Genomic DNA, 22322 nt, shown 5'->3' with positions numbered 1-22322 from the left:
AGGGGCCGAGGGCGACGGCGGCGGCGGCGGCGGCGGGGCGATGCTGCAGCTGCGGGACTCGGTGGAGGCGCCGGAGCGGAGCCCCGCCGCGCTGCTGCCGGCAGAGGGGCTGCAGGGGTTGCAGGAGCTGCAGGGGCTGCAGGGGCTGCAGGAGCTGCAGGGGCTGCAGGAGCCCTTCCCCGCGCCGGCCCCCGGGCCCGGCCCGCCGCGCAGCCGCACGCTGAGGCCCCTCGACGTCCGCAACCCCACCCGCCGCGCGCGCGTCAAGGACTACTTCGTCTTCCGGGTGAGGGGAGGGGGAGGAGGGAGGGGGGGAGGGAGGGGGCGAGAGGAGGAAGGGGGGAGGGGGAGGGAGAGGAGGAAGGGAGGGGGGAGAGGGGGAGGAAGGGGGGAGGGAGGGAGGGGGAAGGGGGGGAGGGAGGGGGCAGAGGAAGGGAGGGGGAAGGGGGGAGGGAGGGTAGAGGGGGAGGGGGGGGAGAGGAAGGGAGGAGGGAGAGGAAGGGAGGGGGGAGAGGAAGGGAGGGGGGAATGGGGGAGGGGAAGGGAGGGAGGGGGGAGAGGGGGAAGGGAGGGAGGGGGGAGAGGGAGGGGGAAGGGGGGAGGAGGGGGAAGGAGGAGGGGGGAAGGGGGGGAGAGGAGGGAGGGAGGGGGGGAGAGGAGGGGGAAGGGGGGAGAGGAAGGGGGGGAGAGGAAGGGAGGGTGGAAGGGGGGAGAGGAGGGGGAAGGGGGAAGTGGTGGGGGCTCTTTCCACTGAGCCACGCTGCTTCTCTATAATAATAATCCTTCATTCCTTCAGTCAGTCATATTTCCTGAGCGCTTACTAAGTGCAGAGCACTGTGCTAAGCGCGTGGAACCGACACTTGGGCAACAGAGCGAGAGAGACCATCCCCACCCAACGACGGGTTCGCAGTCTAATCACGATCGTGACGGTATTTAGGTGCTTACTATGTGCCAGGCCCTATTCTCAGCACCGGGGGAGAGACAGGGCAGGCAGGTCGTACAGTCTTCATCCCCACTGAACAGATGAGGGAACCGAGGCCTAGAGAAGCAAGTGGCTTGCCCCGCGTCACCCCGCGGACGAGTGGAGGGGTCGGGATTAGAACCCACGACTCCCTGACTCCCAAGCCCGGGCTCTGGCCGCTAATAATGATGGTGGTATTTGTTAAGAGCTTACTGTGCGCGAAGCACCGTTCTGAGCGCTGGGGTAGATACGAGGTGATGAGGTTGTCCCGTGCGGGGCTCACAGTCTTCATCCCCATTTGACAGGTGAGGGAACTGAGGCCCGGAGAAGTGAAGTGACATGCCCAGAGTCACCCAGCTGGCAAGCGGAGCTGGGCTCGGAACCCACGACCTCCGACTCCCAAGCCCGGGCTCTGGCCGTCAGTGATGGTATTTGTTAAGCTCTGACTGTGTGCCAAGCGCTGTTCCGAGCGCCGGGGGAGGTGCAGTTTAATCAGGTTGTCCCCCCTGGGGTTCACAGTCTTCATCCCCGTTTGACAGATGAGGGAACGGAGGGCCGGAGAAGCGAAGCGACTCGCCCAGAGTCACACAGCCGAAAAGTGACGGAGCCGGGATTAGAACCCACGATCTCTGGAAGCCCGGGCTCCGGCTGCTTTGTTAAGCGCGTACCGTGTGCCAGCCGCTGTACTAAGCGCTGGGGTGGATACAGGCAAAGCGAGTTGGACACGGTCCCCTGTCCCACGTGGGGCTCTCAGTCTCGATTCCCATTTGAGCCCGGGCTTGGGAGTCAGGGGACCTGGGTCCTAATCCCGACTCTGCCGCTAGTCTGCTGGGTGACCTTGGGCGAGTGACTTCACTTCTCTGTGCCTCAGTTTCCTCACCTATAAAATGGGGATTGACCGTGAGCCCCACGTGGGACAACCTGATTACTTCTTAGCTACGCCAGTGCTTAGACCAGGGCTTGGCACATAGTAAGCGCTTAACAGATACCGTCATCATTCATCCACTCATTCATTCAATAGTATTTATTGAGCACTTACTACGTGCAGAGCACTGTACTGAGCGCTTGGAATGTACAATTCGGCAACAGATAGAGACAGCCCCTGCCCATTGACGGGCTCGCAGTCTAATTGGGGGAGACAGACAAGAACGGTGACGATCAACAGAGTCAGGGGGACGTACATCTCATTAACAAAATAAATAGGGTAATAAAAATAGATACAAATGAGCACAGTGCTGAGGGAAGGGGAAGGGAGAGGGGGAGGAGCAGAGGGAAAGGGGGGGAAAAGAGGGCTTAGCTGAGGGGAGCTGAAGGGGGGTTAGAGGGGCAGCAGAGGGAGCAGAGGGAAAAGGGGAAGCTCAGTGTGGGAAGGCCTCTTGGAGGAGGTGAGCTCTCAGTAGGGTTTTGAAGAGGGGAAGAGAATCAGTTTGGCGGAGGTGAGGGGGGGGAGGGCGTTCCGGGACCGCGGGAGGACGCGGCCCGGGGGTCGACGGCGGGAGAGGCGAGAACGGGGGCAGGTGAGGAGGTGGGCGGCGGAGGAGCGGAGCGTGCGGGGTGGGCGGTGGAAAGAGAGGAGGGAGGAGAGGTAGGAAGGGGCGAGGCGACGGAGAGCCTCGAAGCCTAGAGTGAGGAGTTTTTGTTTGGAGCGGAGGCCGACGGGCAACCACTGGAGATTTTTAAGAAGGGGAGTGACGTGCCCGGAGCGTTTCTGCAGGAAGAGGAGCCGGCAGCGGAGTGAAGAATAGACCGGAGCGGGGAGAGGCGGGAGGAAGGGAGATCGGAGAGAAGGCTGACACGATAATCCAGCCGGGATATTATGAGAGCCTGTACCATCGTTATTATTATTTGACAGATGAGGGAAGTGACTTGCCCAAGGTCACACAGCAGACAAGGTGTGGAGCCAGGATTAGAGTAGAAAGAGGTTCCCGTCTCTGGGGGGAGAGGCCACCTCGGTTCTGGGACACCCCCTATAAGGCCAGTCAGTGGGTGGTATTTACCGAAGGCGGATGCTCGCGTTCCCTAAGGCCGTCGGGCCACGGGGGGGAGGGGGGAGACGAAACCGCTTCTTTCCTTCGTCCGTAGCCCGGAACCATTGAGCAAGCCGTGAATGAGATCCGTGTGGTTGTGCTGCCCGTGGAGGATGGAGAGGTCCAGAGCGTGTGGCTTCTGACAGAGTAAGTCTGTAAAACGGGGGAGGAAGGGAAGGAGGGATATTATCGCCGTAGAGCCAGGGTTAAGCTCGGCGTTCACGTCGGTTCCCTCGAAGGGGTCAGACCTGCTCTTTAAAGCCGCCGCTTTCGGCGGAGGTGCATTCGCAAAGGTCGGCCTCCCCGCCACGAGGAAGAGAGAGTGAAGATCTTCTCAAGCCGGGGGCCGACAGTGAAGAGCGGGGTGCGTAGCTGTTGCCGAAAGGACTGTAGCTTGTGAACGCTTTTACTTTTGTCCGTGCTTGGCTTCCCGAAACCGGGGCGGTTCACGGGGGGCCCCGTGTCTGGATCCGTTTAGGACCGACTGTGTGTGAAGCACTGTACTAGGTGCTTGGGGTACAGGGCCAGAGTAGGATGAGGCATCCACACGGTTGGAGTTTGATCTGAACTGCAGAGTTCTATGTGAGGTGTAGCAGTGAAAGAGATTGAACAGAAAGGGGGCCTGGCCTGGCCTGGCCTGATCATAGTCTAATGCACTCTGTGTCCCCACCTGCATGGGGAAGCCCTGCCTCCAGGCCTCGGTTTGAGCCAACTCAGTGACCAGCTCTTCTCCCTCTCCCTTCCTTCTCTCCCTTCCTTCTCTCCCTTCCTTCTCTCTCTCTCTCTCTCTCTCCCTCTCTCTCCCTCCCTCCTTTCTTTCTCCCTTCTCTCTTTCCTCTCCCTTCTCTCTCTCCCATCTCTCTTTCTCCCTCTCACTTCTGTCTCTTCCTATCCCTTCTCTTTCTCTCTTCTCTCCCTCCTCTCCCATCTCTCTTTCTCCCACTCCCTTCTCTCTCTTCCCTCTTTCTCTCTTCTCTCCCTCTCCCACCTTGCTCCCTCTGTCACTCTCCCTCTCCCATCTCTCTCTCTCTTCCTTTCCCATCTCTCTCCCTCTCCCTTCACTTTCTCTCTCTTTCTCTCCTCTCCCTTCTCTCTTTTGTCTCCTTTCTCTCCCTCCTCTCTCTCCCATCTCTCTTTCTCCCTCTCCCTTCTCTCCCTCCTCTCCCTCCTCCACCTTTCTCCCTCTCCCTTCTCTCTCTTCCCTCTTTCTCTCTTCTCTCCCACCTTTCTCCCTCTCCCGTGTCTCTCTCTCTCTCCCTCTCCCATCTCTCTCTCTCTCCTCTTCTCCCATCTCTTTCTCCCTCTCCCTTTTCTCTTTTGCTTCCTTTCTCTCCCTCCTCTCCCATCTCTCTTTCTCCCTCTCCCTTCTCTCCCTCCTCTCCCTCCTCCACCTTTCTTCCTCTCCCATCTCTCTTTCTCCCTCTCCCTTCTCTCTCTTCCCTCTTTCTCTCTTCTCTCCCACCTTTCTCCCTCTCCCATCTCTGTCTCCCTCTCCCGTCTCTCTCTCTCCTCTCTTCTCCCATCTCTTTCTCCCTCTCCCTTCTCTCTTCCTTTCCCTTCTCTTTTTCCATCTCCCCTCTTCTCTTTCTCCCTCTCCCTCTCTCATTTCCTCTCCCTTTTCTCCCTCCCTTCTCCCTTCTTCTGCCTTCTCTGTCCCTCCCTCTCTCTCCATCTTCCTTCTCTTCTCCCCCCCACCACCCCAACAAAAGGGCATCTTTGTTCAGATTGGACCCCCTTCTTTCTCAGTAGACATCTCAGTCATTCACTGAAGATGGTTCGATGTAGTAATTTGGGTGGAATCTGGAAAGATTTGTTTTCTTAAATAAGTGATGACTTGTCTGTCGGTCTGCCAGGGTTGACCACTGGAACAACGAAAAGGAGCGACTGGTCCTCATCACTGACAAGTCCCTTTTGATCTGTAAATATGACTTCATCAGTCTTCAGTGCCAGCAGGTGATCAGAATCTCACTCAATGCGGTGGACACGATTTCTTTTGGAGAGTTTGAGTTTCCTCCTAAATCTCTAAATAAGTAAGTTCTGTCACTTTGCTATTCACTAGCCCCGCAGCACTTATGTACATATCCACCGGTGATTTATTTTAATGTCTGTCTACCCCCAGTCTGTAAGCCAGAGACTACAGGAATGTGTCTACCAATTCTGTTTGGATTGTGCTCTGCACATAATAAGCTCCCAGTGATAATAAGTGCTTAATTTATCATTAAAAAATAATAACTATGGCATTTAAGCGCTTACTATGTGCCAGGCACTTTACTAAGCACTGGGGTGGATACAAGGAGATCGGGTTGGACGCAGTCCCTGTCGCACGTGGGGCTCACGGTCTCAATCCCCATTTTACAGACGAGGTAACTGAGGGACGGAGAAGTTCGATACAGAATGATCAGGTTGGACCCGGTCCCTGCCCCACATGGGGCTTGCAGTCTACATAGGAGGGAGAACAGGAATTGAATCCCCATTTTACAGATGAGGAAAGTGAGGCATAAATTAAGTGACTTGCCCAAGATCACACGGCAGGCAAGTGGCAGAGCCAGTATTAAAACTCCGGTTACTATTATTAGGTCCGCTGACTGCCAGGCCCGTGGTTTTCCCTTTAGGCCACGCTGTTCCCAGTAAATGAAGCAGTCGATCCTATTTTTGAGCGCTTCCACTGTGCAGAGCACTGTACTAAGCGCTTGAGTACCAAAGAGCGATTGAGTAAATATTATTGAGTAAGTGATTGATAGCTAGTAGTAATCACCGGGGAAGATTTTATCTTGACGATATTATCAGCTCTGCATCTGAAATTCAGGATGCCGAATTAGAACTCACGTACTTTATCAACGGATCAAAAATGGCTGAGCTTTTAAAACCAAATTGGTATTTGTTCATGCGGATGGCTTTTTACAGTTACCCACACTGAACAAAAGGTAACTTCTAATGCTAATACCTAATTCCGTCTTGGTCACATACGTAACGTGCAGACTTAAAGTGACCGTAGAGTTAAAAACCCTGGGAGTCTCTGTAGTAAAAGCAAAACATCTCATGCTATCAGGGCTGGGGAAAGAGGGAAACTAATGAAGTAGTCGATTTTTAACCGCAAACATGTCCTGGACAAATAATTTAAACCACAGTGGTTTTCAACAGTCAAATAATACTCTGTTTCTTTCTAACAGAGTAGACTGTCTGAACCAAAAGGACTTTTGGCTGTAGTTCAAAGGCTTGGCTTTCTCAGTAGTTGCTTAAAAGACTTTCTGAAATTGAAACAAGTAATTGCCGGACAGTTCTGTGACCACCTTAGAAAGAGGAATTGTGGAATTACTTCTTGTAGGCTGTAGAGGATAGTTTGAAAAATAGATGCAAAATTAATGCGAGAGGAGCCGTACGTGGTAACTAACTGTTTTCTCCTCCGGTCTCTGCCCCTGTTCAGGTAAATGCCAAAATACTCACTTTCTTCCCGTCTGGGGAAGCCGGGGACTCGACTGTGCCAACTTCTGCTCTGGTTCAATCTACGCGGGGGCGGAGGGCGGGTGGGCGGTAAAGTTTTGACTTCGTGCCAACCTCTGCCCCGATTCAGTCTGTAATGGGGGCTGGTGGTAAAGTTTCCTATCTCACCAGGGGTTTGGAAAAAGTTGGTCTCCCTGGTGATGTGGCTTTCGTAACCCGTTTGGTTGGGCTAACGCTGCTTGCTGCATTGACCCAAAGGAAAGCTTAATGGGTGGATTAAAAAGAAAATGTAGCCTTAAAAGAAAAAGCACTATTGTAGCTTAAGCGTTTTCAAGATATTTCAAGCAGTGATTGGCGTGCCAAGGCCCACTGTCACCTTTCGGCTCAAACAGATGGCATTTTGGCTTCCGGTTGAATCTGGTACTGCTTTGTCTTCCACACTTGTATTGGAAAAGGCCACTCTGCAGAGTCTGTTGAGTAGACTTTAAGCTCCTGTGTGCAGCGATCGTGTCTGTTACTTCTACTGTGTACTCTGCCAAGTGCTTAGTACAACGCTCTGCGCCCAGTAAGCGCTCAGTAAATATCACTGACCGACTGGTTGATCTCCCCATTTGCCAGGCGCGAAGGCTTCGGGATTCGGGTCCAATGGGATAAGCAGAACCGCCCGTCCTTCATCAACAGATGGAACCCGTGGTCCACAAACATGCCCTACGCCACGTTTACGGAGCATCCGATGGCAGATGCCGATGAGAAGATAGCCTCTCTCTGCCAAGTAAGGAAATGGAGAGCCCTTAACACTGCCTCTTGTTTTGGGACAGTTCCTCAATGAGTTCTTGGAATTCATTCATTCAGTCGTATTTATTGAGCGCTTACTACGTGCAGAGCACCGTACTAAGCACTTGGAATGTACAGTTCGGCCACGGATACGGTCCCCCCGCCCAGAAACGGGCTCACGTTCTCGGACCGGCCTTCCCCTCCGGGCTCCGGCTAAAACGTTTTTTGTTGGAATGGTCGATCTGGCCTGGTAAACGAAAGCGATCACGTCACTGAACGGCTGGCGTGAACTCTTCTGCCGAAGTACTGCCCCTGGAGTAGCAGAGTTCCCTGGCTGGGGCTGGCTGAAACATAGAGCGTCTAGCCCCACGGGCGTCTCAGATGATGACGCTTCAGATATGGCCCCCGCGTCCAGACTGACACCCAAATTTGATCTCTTTGGCCCAGCCAACGCGGCTCCTCCCCCATCTCCTCATCTCCACCTGGGCTTCTTTCTCAGCTGGAGCCTCCCCTGCCCTCAGGGGCGGTCTGATGGGCTGGGAGGACAGGGATCACGTCTACCACACCGGTTAACTCTCCCAAGCGCGTAGTACAGCACTCTGGACACGGCAAGCGCTCAGTTAACACCGCCGAGTGGTTAACTGACGGGGAGCCTTCGTCTCCCCCTGCGGCATCCAACCCCCTGGCCAGGCCTCCATCCCCCCGACTCCCCTGCCCCCACGCGGCGGCACGTGTCGCCCCTGCCCAGATAAGTCTTTGCTCACCCCGACACTCCGAGGAGGCCAGGCCTGGCCAGGATGACCGTTACCTCCCCGGAGCCCAGCCGGGGCTAGCGGCTGTTCCCTCTGCTCAGCCCGGGCCTCGACAGCCCTACGTGCTGGGAATCCCTGCCAGCCGTGGGGATTTGTTCGAACCTTCCATGGGGCTGACCGGCTGAGTTCCGGTCTTCCCCCGGCCCTGTTTTCCCACCGCCCCTTCCTCTCCTAGAGTCCCGGGGTTCTGGGTTAGTCCCGGAAGCCGAGTGGGTTTGGGGGCGGATGGGCATTCAGCGGTCTGATCGAGCGGTTTCGCCCTTTCTCTCTTCAAGTTGGAAAGCTTCAAGGCGCAGCTGATCCAGGCCGTCAAGAAAGCTTATAAAGAGTTCCCCTGTCCGGGCAGGGTCGACGGCGTGCTGGTCCTGGAGCGTCCTCTTCTCATCGAGACCTACGTGGGACTGATGTCCTTCATCAACAATGAGGCCAAGTTAGGCTACTCCATGACCAGAGGCAAAATAGGCTTCTAGACGCCGGCCCTCGCCAGGGGACGGGACGGCGGGCAAGGGAGATGAACCCCGGTTTCACGGATGACTGAGAACCCACCCGGCGCCTCCGGCTCAAGGGGGTTTGGTGGTTAGTTACCTCTGACCTGAGGAGTTTCAGAACAGAAAAGCGAATGACGGGTTTGAGTCAAATGTTTGTGAGGCACGTGAGGGCCGGGGACTAGTTCTGCCCAAGAAATCATTCGAGAGCTAGTTCAGAGATGACATTTTAAAATATTGGCTTAGTGCTTTCTCCCGCCGAGTGTTTTGACTTTGTCATTCTGTTTCCCAGCAAAACCACTCTAGCATGTTCATGAAATGACTTCCTTCTTGAAAAGATGAGACCGATGACCTCAGCCGGATTCATTAAGATTTAGTCAATGGGATAATAATGTCTCTAGTGCCTATAGTTTCCAAAATGTTTACTTACTGTCAGCTTTTTTTTCTCATTTTAAAAAAAGCTTTCAAATTCTCATTCATTCTCGAGATGGAGAACTTGTTTTTTTCCTCTCTGCTGCCCAGAGTGTTTAAAAAATTAACCGTAAGACCAGACTGGTTAAGCCCGGTTAGGGATTTTGCCCCTTTTTTTTGAATATCGAAGCAACGGTTTCTACTTTTAAACTATAAGCTTGGTCTAAAGTCAGACGTCTTAGAATTTACCTACGTTCATACTTATGGAAGAGTCAGACTTCCTAGAATTTACCTACATTCTTATTTATGGAATCTTTCATAGGCCCGATGAGTTTTACGGAAAAAAATCGCCGCTGGGATAAAATGATAGATTTTAAGATATATGTGATCGTTCTTTGCACATAATGTTATTGCTGTACTGTGTTTGCCATATTCGTATTTATAAGGGAATTGATTAACTGTGCTCTTCCTTCAAATACTGCACTTATTTTAAAATGTAACCTTGCTTGGGTAACCCAAGGCTGCTAACCCGGTTACCAGAATATGGATGTAGGCAAGGGGCTTTAGTCAGAATATCGCACTTAACTCACGGTCCCAGGCTTCGGCATCGCAGTCGGAATACCGCAGTCGATGTTATCCTTCGGCAGAGATTCCCTGAAAATGGAATCAACTGGACTTTCTGCCCCAAACATAAATTTGCTTGCTTTCAGACCAGAAGCATCTGTTGGGTAAGCTTCTTATGGGCGGGGATCGAGTCCACCAACTCTATTGTGCTATACTCTTCCAAACGCTCAGTACAGCACCCTGCGCACAGTAAGCGCTCCATAAATGCCATCGGTCGAGCGATTGTGTAAACTAGTTCAACGCAGTCAAGTCCAGAATTGGCTTTTGTGCATTTGAACACTTTATACCTTTTTAAAAAAGAAAGACTTCCCATTGTTAACGTGCAGGAAGAACGGCATGTCTGTGTCTGGAATGCAACAGGCTGCGGGTCCCTGAATAGATGGGGTCTTTTCTCAGACACCTGTACGTCTAGCTTTTGTTTCTAATCTCGCAGTAAAGACTGACCATTTTACAAGTGGTGCGCCTTCTTTGGTGGGAGAAAGATTTAAAGAGTAGCTCCAAAAAATCTGAACCACCGATGCCGTGCCCCCAAGCTCTGCGGTTCCCGCCTTTGCGAACTGCTGCGCTTCTACGCCCCGCCTCAGAAACAGGCCGCGGGAGAGGCTGGACAGATTCAGGGTCGGAAATCTGAAACAACAGCCTTCCTGCGGTGCAGACCGGCGTCTTCATTCCAGCCACAACCCACAGAGTTGAAATCTTGAAACAGTGGGCAGCGGGAGGTACTCTCACTGTATACGCACTGAACTCGTGGTCACGCCGAAATTAATTTTATGACTTCTCGCGGCCTTGTAAATGAAGTAAGCTGCTCCCACACGGCCCTTTCTTACAGGAGCGTTGTGCCATAGAGCTGCAGGAGAGGCTTGGCGAGGGAAGGCAGCGTAGACTTCCTTCACAAGGCTGTGAGTCCTCTTTCCTTTCCGCTCGGTTGACCTGCCTCTGCTTTGCTGCTCTCCCCGCCCGGTCCCCGCAGGAAGAGCTCCTTGTCTCCGGGTGACACGCTGGAGAGCTCGGGTCCTCGAGCTGGGTTACGGGCCCGTTAACTCTCCTTAACTTTGCAGTTCATTAACTCCATACTGCTCCGGAAGGCTGCTCCAGTTGCCCGGGTTGCAGTCCTCGCCTCCGGAACATCGCCCATCGGCACCTTCACCTGTTTCAACAGGTCTGAAACCGCCCTTGTCGTCTTCCCTCCTTAACCCACTCCTCCTAACTTCCTCAGATGTCGGTGACACCGCTATCCTTCCTGCCGCAAGCCGGCAACTTTGTGCTTTCCTCTACTTCCTCCGATATACGTATTTCTTCTTCAGTTCAAGAGACACCACCCTGTTTCAAGCACCCGTTTTATCACGGTTTGGGGTCCCTGGCTCCAGCCTCTCCCCTCTTCAGCCTAAACTACGTGTTACCGACTGGGTCGTCTTCCCGAAACTGAGCATTTGGTATACGCCTCCCCACACATCTCAAAACCTTCCAGTGACTAACCTTCCATAATAATAGTAATTGTGGTATTTGTTAAGCGCTTACTGTGTGCCGGGCACTCTACTGAGCGCTGGGGTGGATACCGGCAAATTGTCTCCCTCCACATAGAGCATGGGCCTGGAAGTCGGAAGGACCTGGGTTCTAAACCCGACTCCGCCACGTGTCTGCGTGTGACCTTGGGCAAGTCACTTCACTTTTCTGCGCCTCAGTTCCCTCATCAGTAAAATGGGGATTAAGACCGTGAGCCCCGCGAGGGACAGGGACCGAGTCCAACCCGATTATCTTGTATCTGCCCCACCACCGCCTGACACACGGTAAGCGCATAACACATGCCATTTAAAAAAAACCCCACCCAGCAAGAACTCCCATTAATTAATGGTATTTATTGAGCACTTACTGGGTACTGTGCTAAGCACTTGGGAGAGTATAGCACAACAGGGTGTTGGTTAGACACGTTCCTGGCCCACAGTGTTGGAACTGCTTACCGGTAGGTTCAGGGCTGGCGTCCATCTGATGCATCAGTTCTACTCACCTGCTCGTCGGCTCAAACGCTCTCCACCCAAGCTCATCTTCCCACCTCTGCTCTCTCGCTTGGAACTTTAATCTACCAGGCCACAACTCTCTCCACCTTCAAAGATCTCCTAACTCACCTCCAAGAAACCTTTTCTGATTAATTCCTAATGTCTCAATTTATGTCAACCCAATAGGCAATCTTAGCATTTATGTAGTTACACCAAACATAGAGACTTATGTACAACATACCTGTAATCAATTATACATGCAACTATATAATCGTTATTTCGTCCTATTATTCTATGCCATTATCCGCGTCAGTTTTTCCCCTCTGCTCCCTTTATTTGTAAATAATCGTGCCTGCCGCACCTCAATAGATTGTAAGCCCTCTGAGGCCAGAGATCAGGTCTTGCTTCTGGTGTGTACTCTTCCAAGTGCCTGGTTCAGATCTCTGCACATAGGTATCTAATAAATACTGTCGATTGAGAAACATTCGGAGGTTGCCTTTCACGGCTAACGCCGTTCTAATGCCTAAACTTACTGTCGGCTTTAAAGCACTGAATCACCTCGTCCCTTCTGACCCTTATCTCGCTGCTTTCCTACGACCCAGCCTGCACACTTTGCCCCTCTAATGCCAACCTACTCACTGTGCCTCAACCTCCGCTATCTCCCCGACAATCTCTAGCCCACTTCTCGCTCTTCATATGGCAAATACTCTCCCCACCTTCAAAGGCCCATCTCCTCCAAGATGCCTTCCCTAAGACCTCATTTCCTCTTCTCCCACTCCCCTTTGCGGCACACTGTCACTTGCATTTGCACCGTTTACTATCCCCTCCTTCGACCCCACAGAACTTAGGTACATAATAATAATTATAACTACGGTGGTACTTAAGTGCATGAGAAGCAGCATGGCCTAGTGGGTAGAGGCCAGGCCCGGGAATCAGGAGGACCCAGGTTCTAATTCTGGCTCCGCCACATGTCTGCTGTGTGATTTTTGGGCAAGTCACTTCACTTCTCCGTGCCCCAGTTCCCTCATCGGTAAAATGGGGATTAAGATTGAGCCCCATATGGGACAGTGACTGCGTCCAACCTGATTAACCTGAATCTACCCCAGCACTTAGAACGGAGCTCAACACACAGTAAGTGCTTAAATGCCACCATTACTATTATTATGATGTGCCAGGCACTGTACTAAGTATGGGGTAAAGCCAAGATAATCGGGTTGGCGGACCCAGGCCTGTCCCGCATAGGGCTCAGTCTTAATCCCCATTTTAACAGATGAGGTAACTGAGGCACAGAGAAGTGACTTATCCAAGGTCAGACAACAGACAGAGCTAGGATTAGAGCCCAGGTCCTTCTGATTCCCAGGCCCGTGCTCTATCCACTAGGCCAATATCCATAATTTATATTAACGTCTGTCTCCCCATCTAGTCCAAGATCACTGTGGGGATGGGACATGTTTACCGATTCTGTTACACTGTACTCTCCCGAGTGCTTCAGTACAGTGCTCTGCACCCAGTAAGCGCTCAATAAATACGAATGATTAACTTATGATGACCTTGTGATGTTATGGGGGTTTTCAGTCCTACATCCCTGCCAAAAGAGGCCTCCAGAGCCACCTTCGGAACGCCTGGGCCCTGGCTCTCCTGGATCCTAAAGATCTTCAGCTCTTCCCTTTCTTTGTTTTACGGTATTTGTTCAGCGCTTACTATTTATTAAACACCGTTAGGTGCCAGTAGGTGTAGGTACCAGTTAATCCCGGCTCTGCCACTTGTCAGCTGTGTGACTGTGGGCAAGTCACTTAACTTCTCTGGGCCTCAGTTACCTCATCTGTAAAATGGGGATTAAGATTGTGAGCCTCACGTGGGACAACCTGATGACCCTACCCCAGCGCTTAGAACAGTGCTCTGCACATAGTAAGCAAATACCAACATTATTAATTAGGTCAGACACGGTCCCTGTCCCGCCTGGGGGCTCACAGTCTCGAGGAGGGAGAACAGGTATTGAATCTCTATTTTACAGTTGAGGAAACTGAGGCACAAGGATGTTAAGTTACTTGCCCAAGGTCACTCACAGCAAGCAATTGGCAGAGCCAGGAATCCAGGTCCTGCGACCCCAGGCCCGTGCTCTTTCCACTAGACCGTGCTGCTTCTCTTGTAACGCAGGTTGGGGGGCTTCTCTTCGGTGGTCCCCAGGTCCCGGCACCCCCTATCACTGCCACCACCCTCCGACTGAAAACCCTCTCCCCGAAGGCAAAGAGGTCATCGGGGGCTGGCTACAGGAAGCTCACAAAGAAGGTCCACGTGATTCCCCGGCACCCACAGCTTCTCCTCCAGCCCCTACCCCACGGAGGCAGACAGAACCATCTGAGATATCAAGAATATTTATTGGTTCCTTAATTCAGGAACAATGACAACAATTCCGGTTCCGACTCCCTCTCTTTCCCTAGGTCTAATAGCTTCTCCCCTCAGACCCTCCGTATTTCCTTGAGGATGCCCCAGGACTCACGTTCCACTGGTCCTTTAATCCCTCAGGGGATCCCAGTTTCCAACCTGGGCTTCTCCTAGACCGTCAGACGCAGGGTCTCTTAGCACCTTCCTCCCCTACCTCTGGACCCTCCCCCGTTCTAGACTGTGAGCCCGCTGTGGGCAGGGATTGTCTCTCTTTATAGCTATATTGGACTTTCCAAGCTCCGCGCACGGTAAGCGCTCAATAAATACGATCGAATGACCCCAACCTTCCAAGGTTTCCTCTCACCTAGGATCCCATCCCTCCCTGTGCCCATTCGGAGCCCCGGCGCAAGCCCTCCCTGTATCCCGCTCTCCAAAGCCTAGGACTTGCCACCTCACCTTCAAGATACCTAAGAATCAGCATGGCCTAGTGGATAGAGCCCAGGCCTGAGAGTCAGAAGGACTTGAATTCTAATTCCAGCTCCTCCACTTGTCGGCTGTGTGACCGTGGGCAAATCGCTTCATTTCTCTGTGTCTCGGTTACCTCATCTGTAAAATGGGAATTAAGGAAGTGAGCCTCATGTGCGACGTGACCTGTGTCCAACCTGATGAACTTGTATTTTCCTCAGCACTCGGTGCAGTGCATGGCACGTAGCACTTAAATACCAAAAAAAAAAAATTAAAAAATACAATAAAATTCTGCCTATGATCCTCAAATAAGTCAGCTGGTACTAGTATCTTCTTCCTGGGGAAATTAAAGGCCACCACCAAGAAAATGGCTCACTGCAGTCCGTGGACACGGCAGGGACACTTGGGCGTGAATGTTATATCACGGCGGGGGGCCACACCCCTTAACTTGAAGCAACAGAAACTGAAGGCCACCCTGCATACTCCGGAGCAACTTCCGGACTCGTGACAGAAAAACACTTCATAATATCTTGATTCACTATCCAATATTTATTTGTCATACAAATTAAATAGTCATTCTATACAGTTCATATTTACAAATACATCTCCGCTATAGAAAAATATTAAAGCCACAAGGTCACGTTCACTTGGTTGAACATTTTCCTCCAAGAACTTCCCCCACCCACTCCCCGGCCTCTGATTTACCAGTTCAAAACAGGTGCATAATAACCAAGTTTCACTTTGATTTTCAATGTAGCAGCATCTGTTCCCAAAAGGGGTCCAGGGGGACCCTTTGCTCCCCCTTTCAGGTGCTTTGGGGCTGGAGTTATTTTACGCCCTCCTCTGTTTCCAAATAGCACAAGCACAGATTGTCCTTACTCAGGAGTGCCATGGAGTCCCCGCTTCTATGCCAGCAGAGAGAAAGCACTTGGAAGTCACCTGCGGAAAGCCAAAAAGAATCCTGAACGCATCCAACCGGACACCCAAAAGGCTCACATATCCCCTTGGAGGACGGCGCCTGGGGGAGACAGATTGCTCCTCCTTACGCGACTTTTATATGAAATTACTAAAAGCTGCACACTCAGCTCTGAGCCTCTGGGGATCAGTGGTATTCCGGAACAGCACGGTGAACTTCGTACGGACCGATCTCTCCCACGTTACCCAACACCAAAGTTGGGCGGCATAAACGTGAGCGGGCCGAGTTCTCGTCCGACACGGGGGGGGGCCGCGCTCCCCCGGAGCCCCGAGTTCAAGGAAAACCCTCCCGGTTGTACTCATCCATCTCCACCACCACCCACCCGCAGATCTCTTCTTCCGACACCGCACCACGCTTGAATCCGGACAGCCACGCCACCAATCAATCAATCGCGTTTGAGTGCTTAGTGCGTGCAGAGCACTGTCCCAAGCATTTGGGAGAATACGATATAATAACAGACACATTCCCCGCCCACAAAGAGCTTGAAGTCTAGAGGGGGAGATGTGTGGGAAGGATGTTCCCTGATCCCACCTTCTCATTCTGGTAAAACTGAGGGCCTCTGCTAAGTTTTGGGGGATTTGAGAAATCGCATCCTGCCAAGCAGTTAAGCAGCGCTGCCCGCGCTCCTTACCTTCCAGCGGAACCTGGACGGACACGCAGCCTGCCGGGGACCACAGATACACTTTGCTATTGCCCGTGCAGACGGCCAGGCGGGCTTGCTGGGGATCCCACTGGAACGAACGGACCGCGGCCAACTGCTCCAGGACCACAAACAACTTCAGCTTCTGTACATCCCAGATCCAGACTGCATTGGGAATGTTGTCTTGTGGAAAGAAAAAAAAGGGAGAGCTAAAGGCCCGGAACACTTCGGATGCATCCCCTTCTTTCCAAAGGGTTTGGAAGCTTGCCTCCCACACACCGGCTTTTCTGGGATTCTTCTTTTCCATGGGAGGACTTGGAGAACTGCACTGGTCAGTCAGTCAATTATATTTATCGAGCGTCTACTGTGTGCAGAGCACTGAACTGAGCGCTTGGGAGAGAACAATAAACAGACACATTCCCTGCCCGCAAAGAGCTTACACCTAAAGAGGGAGACAGATGATAACGTAAAGAAATAAACTACAGATATGTCCACAAGCGCTGTGAGGCTGGGAGGGAGGATGAATAAAGGGAGCGAGTCAGGGTGACACTGAAGGGAGTGGGAGACGATGAAAGGAGGGCCGAATCAGGGAAGGCCTCTTGGCGGAGATGCGTCTTCAGTAGAGCTTTGAAGAGGGGGAGAGTAACTGTCTATCTGCTGTGAGGAGAGAGGGCACTCCAGGCCAGAGGGAGGATGTGGGCGAAAGGTCGGTGGTGCGATACCCGAGAGCGAGGTACAGTGACGTGGTTAGCATCAGAGAAGCCAAGGGTGCGGGCAGGGTTGCAGTAGGAGAGTAGCGAGGTGAGGTAGGAGGGGGAAATGTGTTGGAGTGCTTTAAAGCCATCGGTAAGGAGTTTCTGTCTGAGGTGGATGGGCAACCACTGGACTTTCTTGAGAAGTGAGGAAACGTGACCTGACATTTTTGTAGAAAAACGATTCGGGCAGCAGAGTGAAGACCGGACCGGAGGGGGAGAGACGGAGGCAGGGAGGTCCGTAAGGAGGCTGACACGGTAATCAGAGCAAAACAGGATAAGTGACTGGATAAAATGGGTGGCAGTTGGGATGAAGAGGAAAGGGTGGATTTTAGCGATGTTGTGAGGGTAGAACCAATAGGATTTAGTGATGGAGTGAATATGTGGGTCGAATGAGAGAGAGGAGTCAAGGACAGCGCCAAGGTTATGGGCTTATGAGACAGGAAGGCTGGTGGTGCCTTCCACAGTGACGGGAAAGTTAGGGGAGGACAGGGTTTGGGTGGGAAGGTAAGTTCCGTTTTAGACACGGTCCCTTAGGGTGCTAATCTACCCTGTTACTGCGACGACTTCCACAGTCTCGAGACCGGACAGGGACTGCTGAGGGAGTCTTCCTTTTATTCACCCCATCCTCAGCCCCACAGCATTTACGTGCATAGAGAAGCAGCGTGGCTCAGTGGAAAGAGCCCGGGCTTGGGAGTCAGAGGTCAGGGGTTCGAATCCCAGCTCCGCCACTTGTCAGCTGTGTGACTGTGGGCAAGTCACTTAACTTCTCTGTCCCTCAGTTACCCCATCTGTAAAATGGGGATTAAGACTGTAAGCCTCACATGGGACAGACAACCTGATTACCCTGTATCTCCCCCAGCGCTTAGAACAGTGCTCTGCTCTGCTCTGCGCTTAACAAATACCAACATTATTATTATTATTATTATTCTCTGTGCCTCAGTTCCCTCATCTGTAAAATGGGGATGAAGACTGTGAGCCCCACGTGGGACAACCTGATTCCCCTGTGTCTACCCCAGCGCTTAGAACAGTGCTCTGTACATAGTAAGCGCTTAACAAATACCAACATTATTATATGTGAGATTTATTTTAATGTCTATCTCCCCTTCTAGACCGTAAGCTCCTCTGGGGCAGGGAATGTGTCTACCGATCCTGTTATCCTCCACTCTCCCAAGTGCTTAGTACAGTGCTCTGCACACAGTAAGCACTCAATAATACCATTAATGGATTCCGTTTTAGATCAGGCAATGCCGGGTGGGGAGTACTGACCATTCTTTGTCGCCAGGAAACAGTTATCGGCACTAAATGCCAACATTCCAATTCCAATTTTCGGGTTCGCTCGGTCACTGACAGGTTTCAAAGTCTGTAATGAAACCGGTGATGAAGCAATCTCATCTGGAATTTGAAAAGAAAAACAAAAAGGGCTGGATGGTACTAAGTCCTGCCAATAGCTAAGCGCACCCAGATACTCCTGCTGACTTTCTAGAAAGATTGTTCTGCACAAGAAAGGTGATGATAACCTTCCCAGCCACTTATATTCTATTCAACGGTACCACATTAATGTCAGAGACCCTTCCTGGTAAAGCCTAATGGGAAATTTTAGTGAAGGATAGAAAACAAAATAGCTGAACAAATTGTTCATTCTGAATTCTTGCTTTTCCCCGAACCCACAATGAGGCTGTCAATGCTAGAGGAGTTGTGTTTTTCTATCTCCCTACTCGTAGTCGTCCTTTCCTCTTCTTCCACTCCCTCTGGGTCACACTGACTTTATTCATCCCCCACCCCCCAGCTCCATAGCACTTACGTACATATCTGCCATTTATTGATTTATATTCATGTCTGTGTCCCCCTCTAGGCTGTAAACTCTTCGAGGGCAGGGAATGTGTCTGATTACTGTTATATTGTACTCTTCCAAGCCCTTAGGACAGTACTCTACCCGAAGTAAAACGCTCAATAAATACAACTGATTAATGAATATATGAATAAGCTTCTGGTTCACGGTACTTTTCTGCTCTCCTCCCTCTCCACAACCCTCTTTCTCCCCTTGCTTCCCTCATGCTTCCTCAACAACCTTGGCTGTGGCTTATTAGAAAGCTGAGTAAAGGCCGGCAATGCATCTATACTAATCTAGAGCAGTTAAAACAAGAGATATCAAGAGTAGGAGTAAATGTATTGATTAAGCACTAATTGGGTGCACAGCCTGTGCCAAACACTATTCAATATTCAACATAAAGAACAAACACCTGTTGTCACCACCCCATTTCCCTTGCTTTCTTACATTTACTTTCTGTGCTGAAAAGAGAACTAGCCGCTGCTCTTGTCGGGGGGAAAGGAAAATTCTCCAGTCCCAGAGTTGGGCACTTCTCCGTCTCCTTATACACCACCTGAAGGAAAGAGAACGTGCGGTTTCGAGGGCTCCCGAGCTTCACCTCTGTTCGGAGAGAAGACCGAAAGATAACAGAACTCCAGGCATCAAGAAAAAAAAAAAGAATCTCAAAAAAGCCAAATAACAGTGGCCCTGTAGAACTGGGGCATCCTACTACTGGGGCAGAGCCCACGGTGCTGAGGATGGGAAGGATAATGGAGAGACTTTATAACCACAAATATTTTTCTCGATGCATCACTGAGATTTGTTAAACACGACCTCCCCACCACCAAATTTTGCAAACCAACAGAAAAGCAGCCACCATTAAACACAAAAGTTTTTCTTCAGGTTACGACAATTCATTCAATAGTATTTGTTGAGCGCTTACTATGTGCAGAGCACTGTAGTAAGCGCTTGGGATGTACAATTTGGCAACAGATAGAGACAATCCTTACCCAATGATGGGCTCACAGTCTAAACGGATATTAAAATAATATTGATTACAATATTATACTGCTAGTATTACTGTGGCATTTGTTCAGCACTTTAGATGTGCCAAGCACTCTGCCAAGCTATGGCAGATACAGGATAATCAGTCCCCATCCCACACGGGACTCACAGCCTAGGAGGGAGGGAGAACAGGTGTCGAATCCCCATTTTTCAAATGAGGAGACCGAAGCCAAGAGAAGTTAACCGACTCGCCCCAAGGTCACACAGCAGGCAAGTGGTGGAGCTGGGATTAGAACCCAGGTCCCCAGACTCCCAGGCCCACGTTCTACCCACTAGGCCACGCTACTTCTCTGTAGGCACGGGTCAACCTCAATCCCACACTTACTACTTTGGAGTTAGAAACAGTTGCAGGATGTCCAAACTCTGTAACCATCTTCCACGTCACATGGTTCAGAATGCGCACCTAGGCAAAAAAGGCCAAGGTGAGCACAAGGGATGACCTCCAGAGCTCTGTTTCCCACACACAGCTCGCCACCTTCTCCTACCTTTTCATCGAAGCTTCCGATGGCCAAAAACTGACTGCTCGGACTCCAGGCGATCGATTTGACACCCAGGGACCACTCATACGCACAATACGTTGACAGCAAGCGGCCATCCAAGGAGTACAGGAGAACCTTATACTGCAAGCAATCGCATCATTTTTGTTGTTAAAACATCATTTCTGATGAGCCTGGTCCAGTGCAAGGTGCCTATTGAGGGCCTGATACCTTCCATTTCTTCCACTCCCACTAGGAAGGAGGACTGTTCAGTTAGGGGAAACTCTTACACGAGGGGTAGGACGGTAGAGGAGTACAGTCTTGGAGGGAATTGCTGAATTTCCCACAAAGCGATTACAAAGAAAATCGCTCAGGTTAGTCAGCAAATACCATGTACAATGTCCTCTGTGACTTTCAGGAACATTTGGCCATTTTGTTTTTAAATCCACACTACTCAGTGCGTGAAGAACTGACCTAATTTTGACATTATTGAAGGCCACAAGGAAAGCCAACAGGATGGGGAAAGATAATCAGAGAATCCCTGAAAAAAAGGAACCATTTACTTACAGTCTTCATTTCTGCCATACCTCCAAACAGGTGTCCCACACTGCCAACACACATCCATTAGGGGCCCACTCAATTCCTGCAAGGTCTTGGGTATCTGTATCAAAGTGCTTCCAAAGAGAGCGAAAAAAGTTTTGTTGTTGTTGTTTTTCTTTTTTTATAAAGCCAGGGGGTTGGACTTATTTTACCCTTTTAGCACTGGAGGCGTTCTGCCTTGTGGGGAATTTTCGATAGCTATTTGGCCCCAGAGTGTGGCTCCAAACCCAAAGAGAGCTCGTTTTGTTTTACAGCGGGGAAGCAGGGTGGCCTAGTGGAAAGAGCACAGGCCTGGGAGTCCGGAGATCTGGGTTCTAATCCCCTGGGTCCTCCAGCTGTCTGCTGTGTGACCTCGGGCAAGTCTCTTCACTTCTCTGTGCCTCATTTACCTTATCTGTAAAATGGGGATTAAGACCGAGTCCCAAGTGGAAGAGGGACTGTGCCCCACCTGATGATCTTGTATCTACTCCAGCCCTTAGTACAGTGCCTGGCACATAGTAAGTGCTTAACAATACCATTAAAAACCCCCCCAAAACTAGCGCATGCCGCCTTCAAGCAGATGGGCGGTAGTTTCTGCTCACGTGGCTGCCCGTTCCACCATACTCTTCCACCTAAATCCACTGTGGCTGGTTAAGTGCAATCAGGCAAGATAGGTGTGGGTTTGCCAAACAAAGAAAATTAGCATTTCACTTTTCTTGCACCATATTTATGTCCAATAAAGCAGTCTGCAGTATCTTTAAGGATGAAGACTGTTTGAAGACAGTGTCATATTTACTGCTACTAATATAGCCTCTAATAATAATAATAATAATAATAATGTTGGTATTTGTTAAGTGCTTACTATTTGCAGAGCACTGTCCTATGCGCTGGGGTAGATACAGGGGAATCAGGTTGTCCCACGTGAGGTTCACAGTCTTAATCCCCATTAAGGTACCTGAGGCACAGGGAAGTGAAGTGACTTGCCCACAGTCACACAGCTACCAAGTGGCAGATGTGGGATTCGAACCCGTGACCTCTGACTCCCAAGCCCGGGCTCTTTCCACTGAGCTAAGCTGCTTCTCTATGCTCTCCACCCAAAGGCCTCACCACACCAATAATGATAAAGAGGAAATGGATCACTTTTTGAAAGGCACGTTTCCCTCTATGGAGTTATAAAGGGTCCACTTAGAAAATCACCTCATTCACTAAACTGAAAGGTGCCCTGTGGCTAAAGCAGATCGGGAATCACATCTCCTCAGCGGGGGGACCAGGCTTTTCCATCTTCCCTCTCGGCGGCAGCAGGAAATGGCATTTCTTACCCTCAAAAGCTGCCAGTCACTGCACACAAAGAGACTAATGTAATCCTTGCAGTCCCGCCGCTCGGCCAGCGCCATGTAGCGGCCGTCCTTCGTGAAGGTTATTCCTGCCAGTGAGATTTACACTGAATGAGGTCAAAGGGAAGCCAAGGAAAAAAAAGAAACACAGTAATAATTTACGTGGACAGAGATGAAAAAGGAAAAAAAGACATTACACAGGACAAATGGAGGGGAAAGCAATGAATTCGTCCCCCCAAAAGAAGCAGGGTTCATTGTAATCATTTTAAATCTACCATCATTACTGGAAAACCAATTCAGGTTGGGAAATT

General features: G+C 51.0%; 2 protein-coding genes across 3 annotated transcripts in view; one reads left to right on the top strand and one right to left on the bottom strand.

Moving 5' to 3' along the window:
* The first annotated feature begins 2 nt into the window (after window positions 1-2).
* TPRG1L (tumor protein p63 regulated 1 like) lies at window positions 3-9989 on the top strand. Its single transcript, XM_029065888.1, has 5 exons — window positions 3-286; window positions 3044-3135; window positions 4842-5018; window positions 7048-7201; window positions 8291-9989. The coding sequence occupies exons 1-5, from the start codon at window positions 41-43 to the stop codon at window positions 8483-8485; spliced, it is 864 nt and encodes a 287-aa protein (XP_028921721.1). The 5' UTR covers window positions 3-40; the 3' UTR covers window positions 8486-9989.
* Window positions 9990-14909: 4920 nt separating this feature from the next.
* The window catches only part of WRAP73 (WD repeat containing, antisense to TP73), a 42633-nt gene continuing 35220 nt past the window's right edge, over window positions 14910-22322 (bottom strand). For both annotated transcript variants that reach the window (XM_029066470.2, XM_029066472.2), the window contains 8 exons: window positions 21997-22100; window positions 20686-20772; window positions 20108-20242; window positions 19948-20025; window positions 19026-19131; window positions 18017-18142; window positions 15987-16178; window positions 14910-15318 (listed from right to left, as the gene is read on the bottom strand). In XM_029066470.2, the coding sequence (XP_028922303.1) occupies window positions 15206-15318; window positions 15987-16178; window positions 18017-18142; window positions 19026-19131; window positions 19948-20025; window positions 20108-20242; window positions 20686-20772; window positions 21997-22100 (941 nt within the window). In that variant the 3' untranslated portion in view covers window positions 14910-15205. The remainder of the gene's footprint in view (window positions 15319-15986; window positions 16179-18016; window positions 18143-19025; window positions 19132-19947; window positions 20026-20107; window positions 20243-20685; window positions 20773-21996; window positions 22101-22322) is intronic.

The sequence above is a fragment of the Ornithorhynchus anatinus genome, chromosome 5 (assembly GCF_004115215.2).
Source record: "Ornithorhynchus anatinus isolate Pmale09 chromosome 5, mOrnAna1.pri.v4, whole genome shotgun sequence".
Classification (NCBI taxonomy): Eukaryota; Metazoa; Chordata; class Mammalia; order Monotremata; family Ornithorhynchidae; genus Ornithorhynchus; species Ornithorhynchus anatinus.
The sequence above is the reverse complement of the archived record's forward strand: the minus strand, read 5'-3'. Positions and strand labels throughout refer to the sequence as shown.

What these genes read in the sequence shown, in the direction of transcription:
- TPRG1L (XM_029065888.1), top strand. Translation starts at nt 41, where the DNA reads ATGCTGCAGCTGCGGGACTCGGTGGAGGCGCCGGAGCGGAGCCCCGCC. An exon ending in AGGACTACTTCGTCTTCCGG is followed by an intron (nt 287 to 3,043) that starts GTGAGGGGAGGG and finishes CTTCGTCCGTAG; the next exon opens with CCCGGAACCATTGAGCAAGC. An exon ending in AGATAGCCTCTCTCTGCCAA is followed by an intron (nt 7,202 to 8,290) that starts GTAAGGAAATGG and finishes TCTCTCTTCAAG; the next exon opens with TTGGAAAGCTTCAAGGCGCA.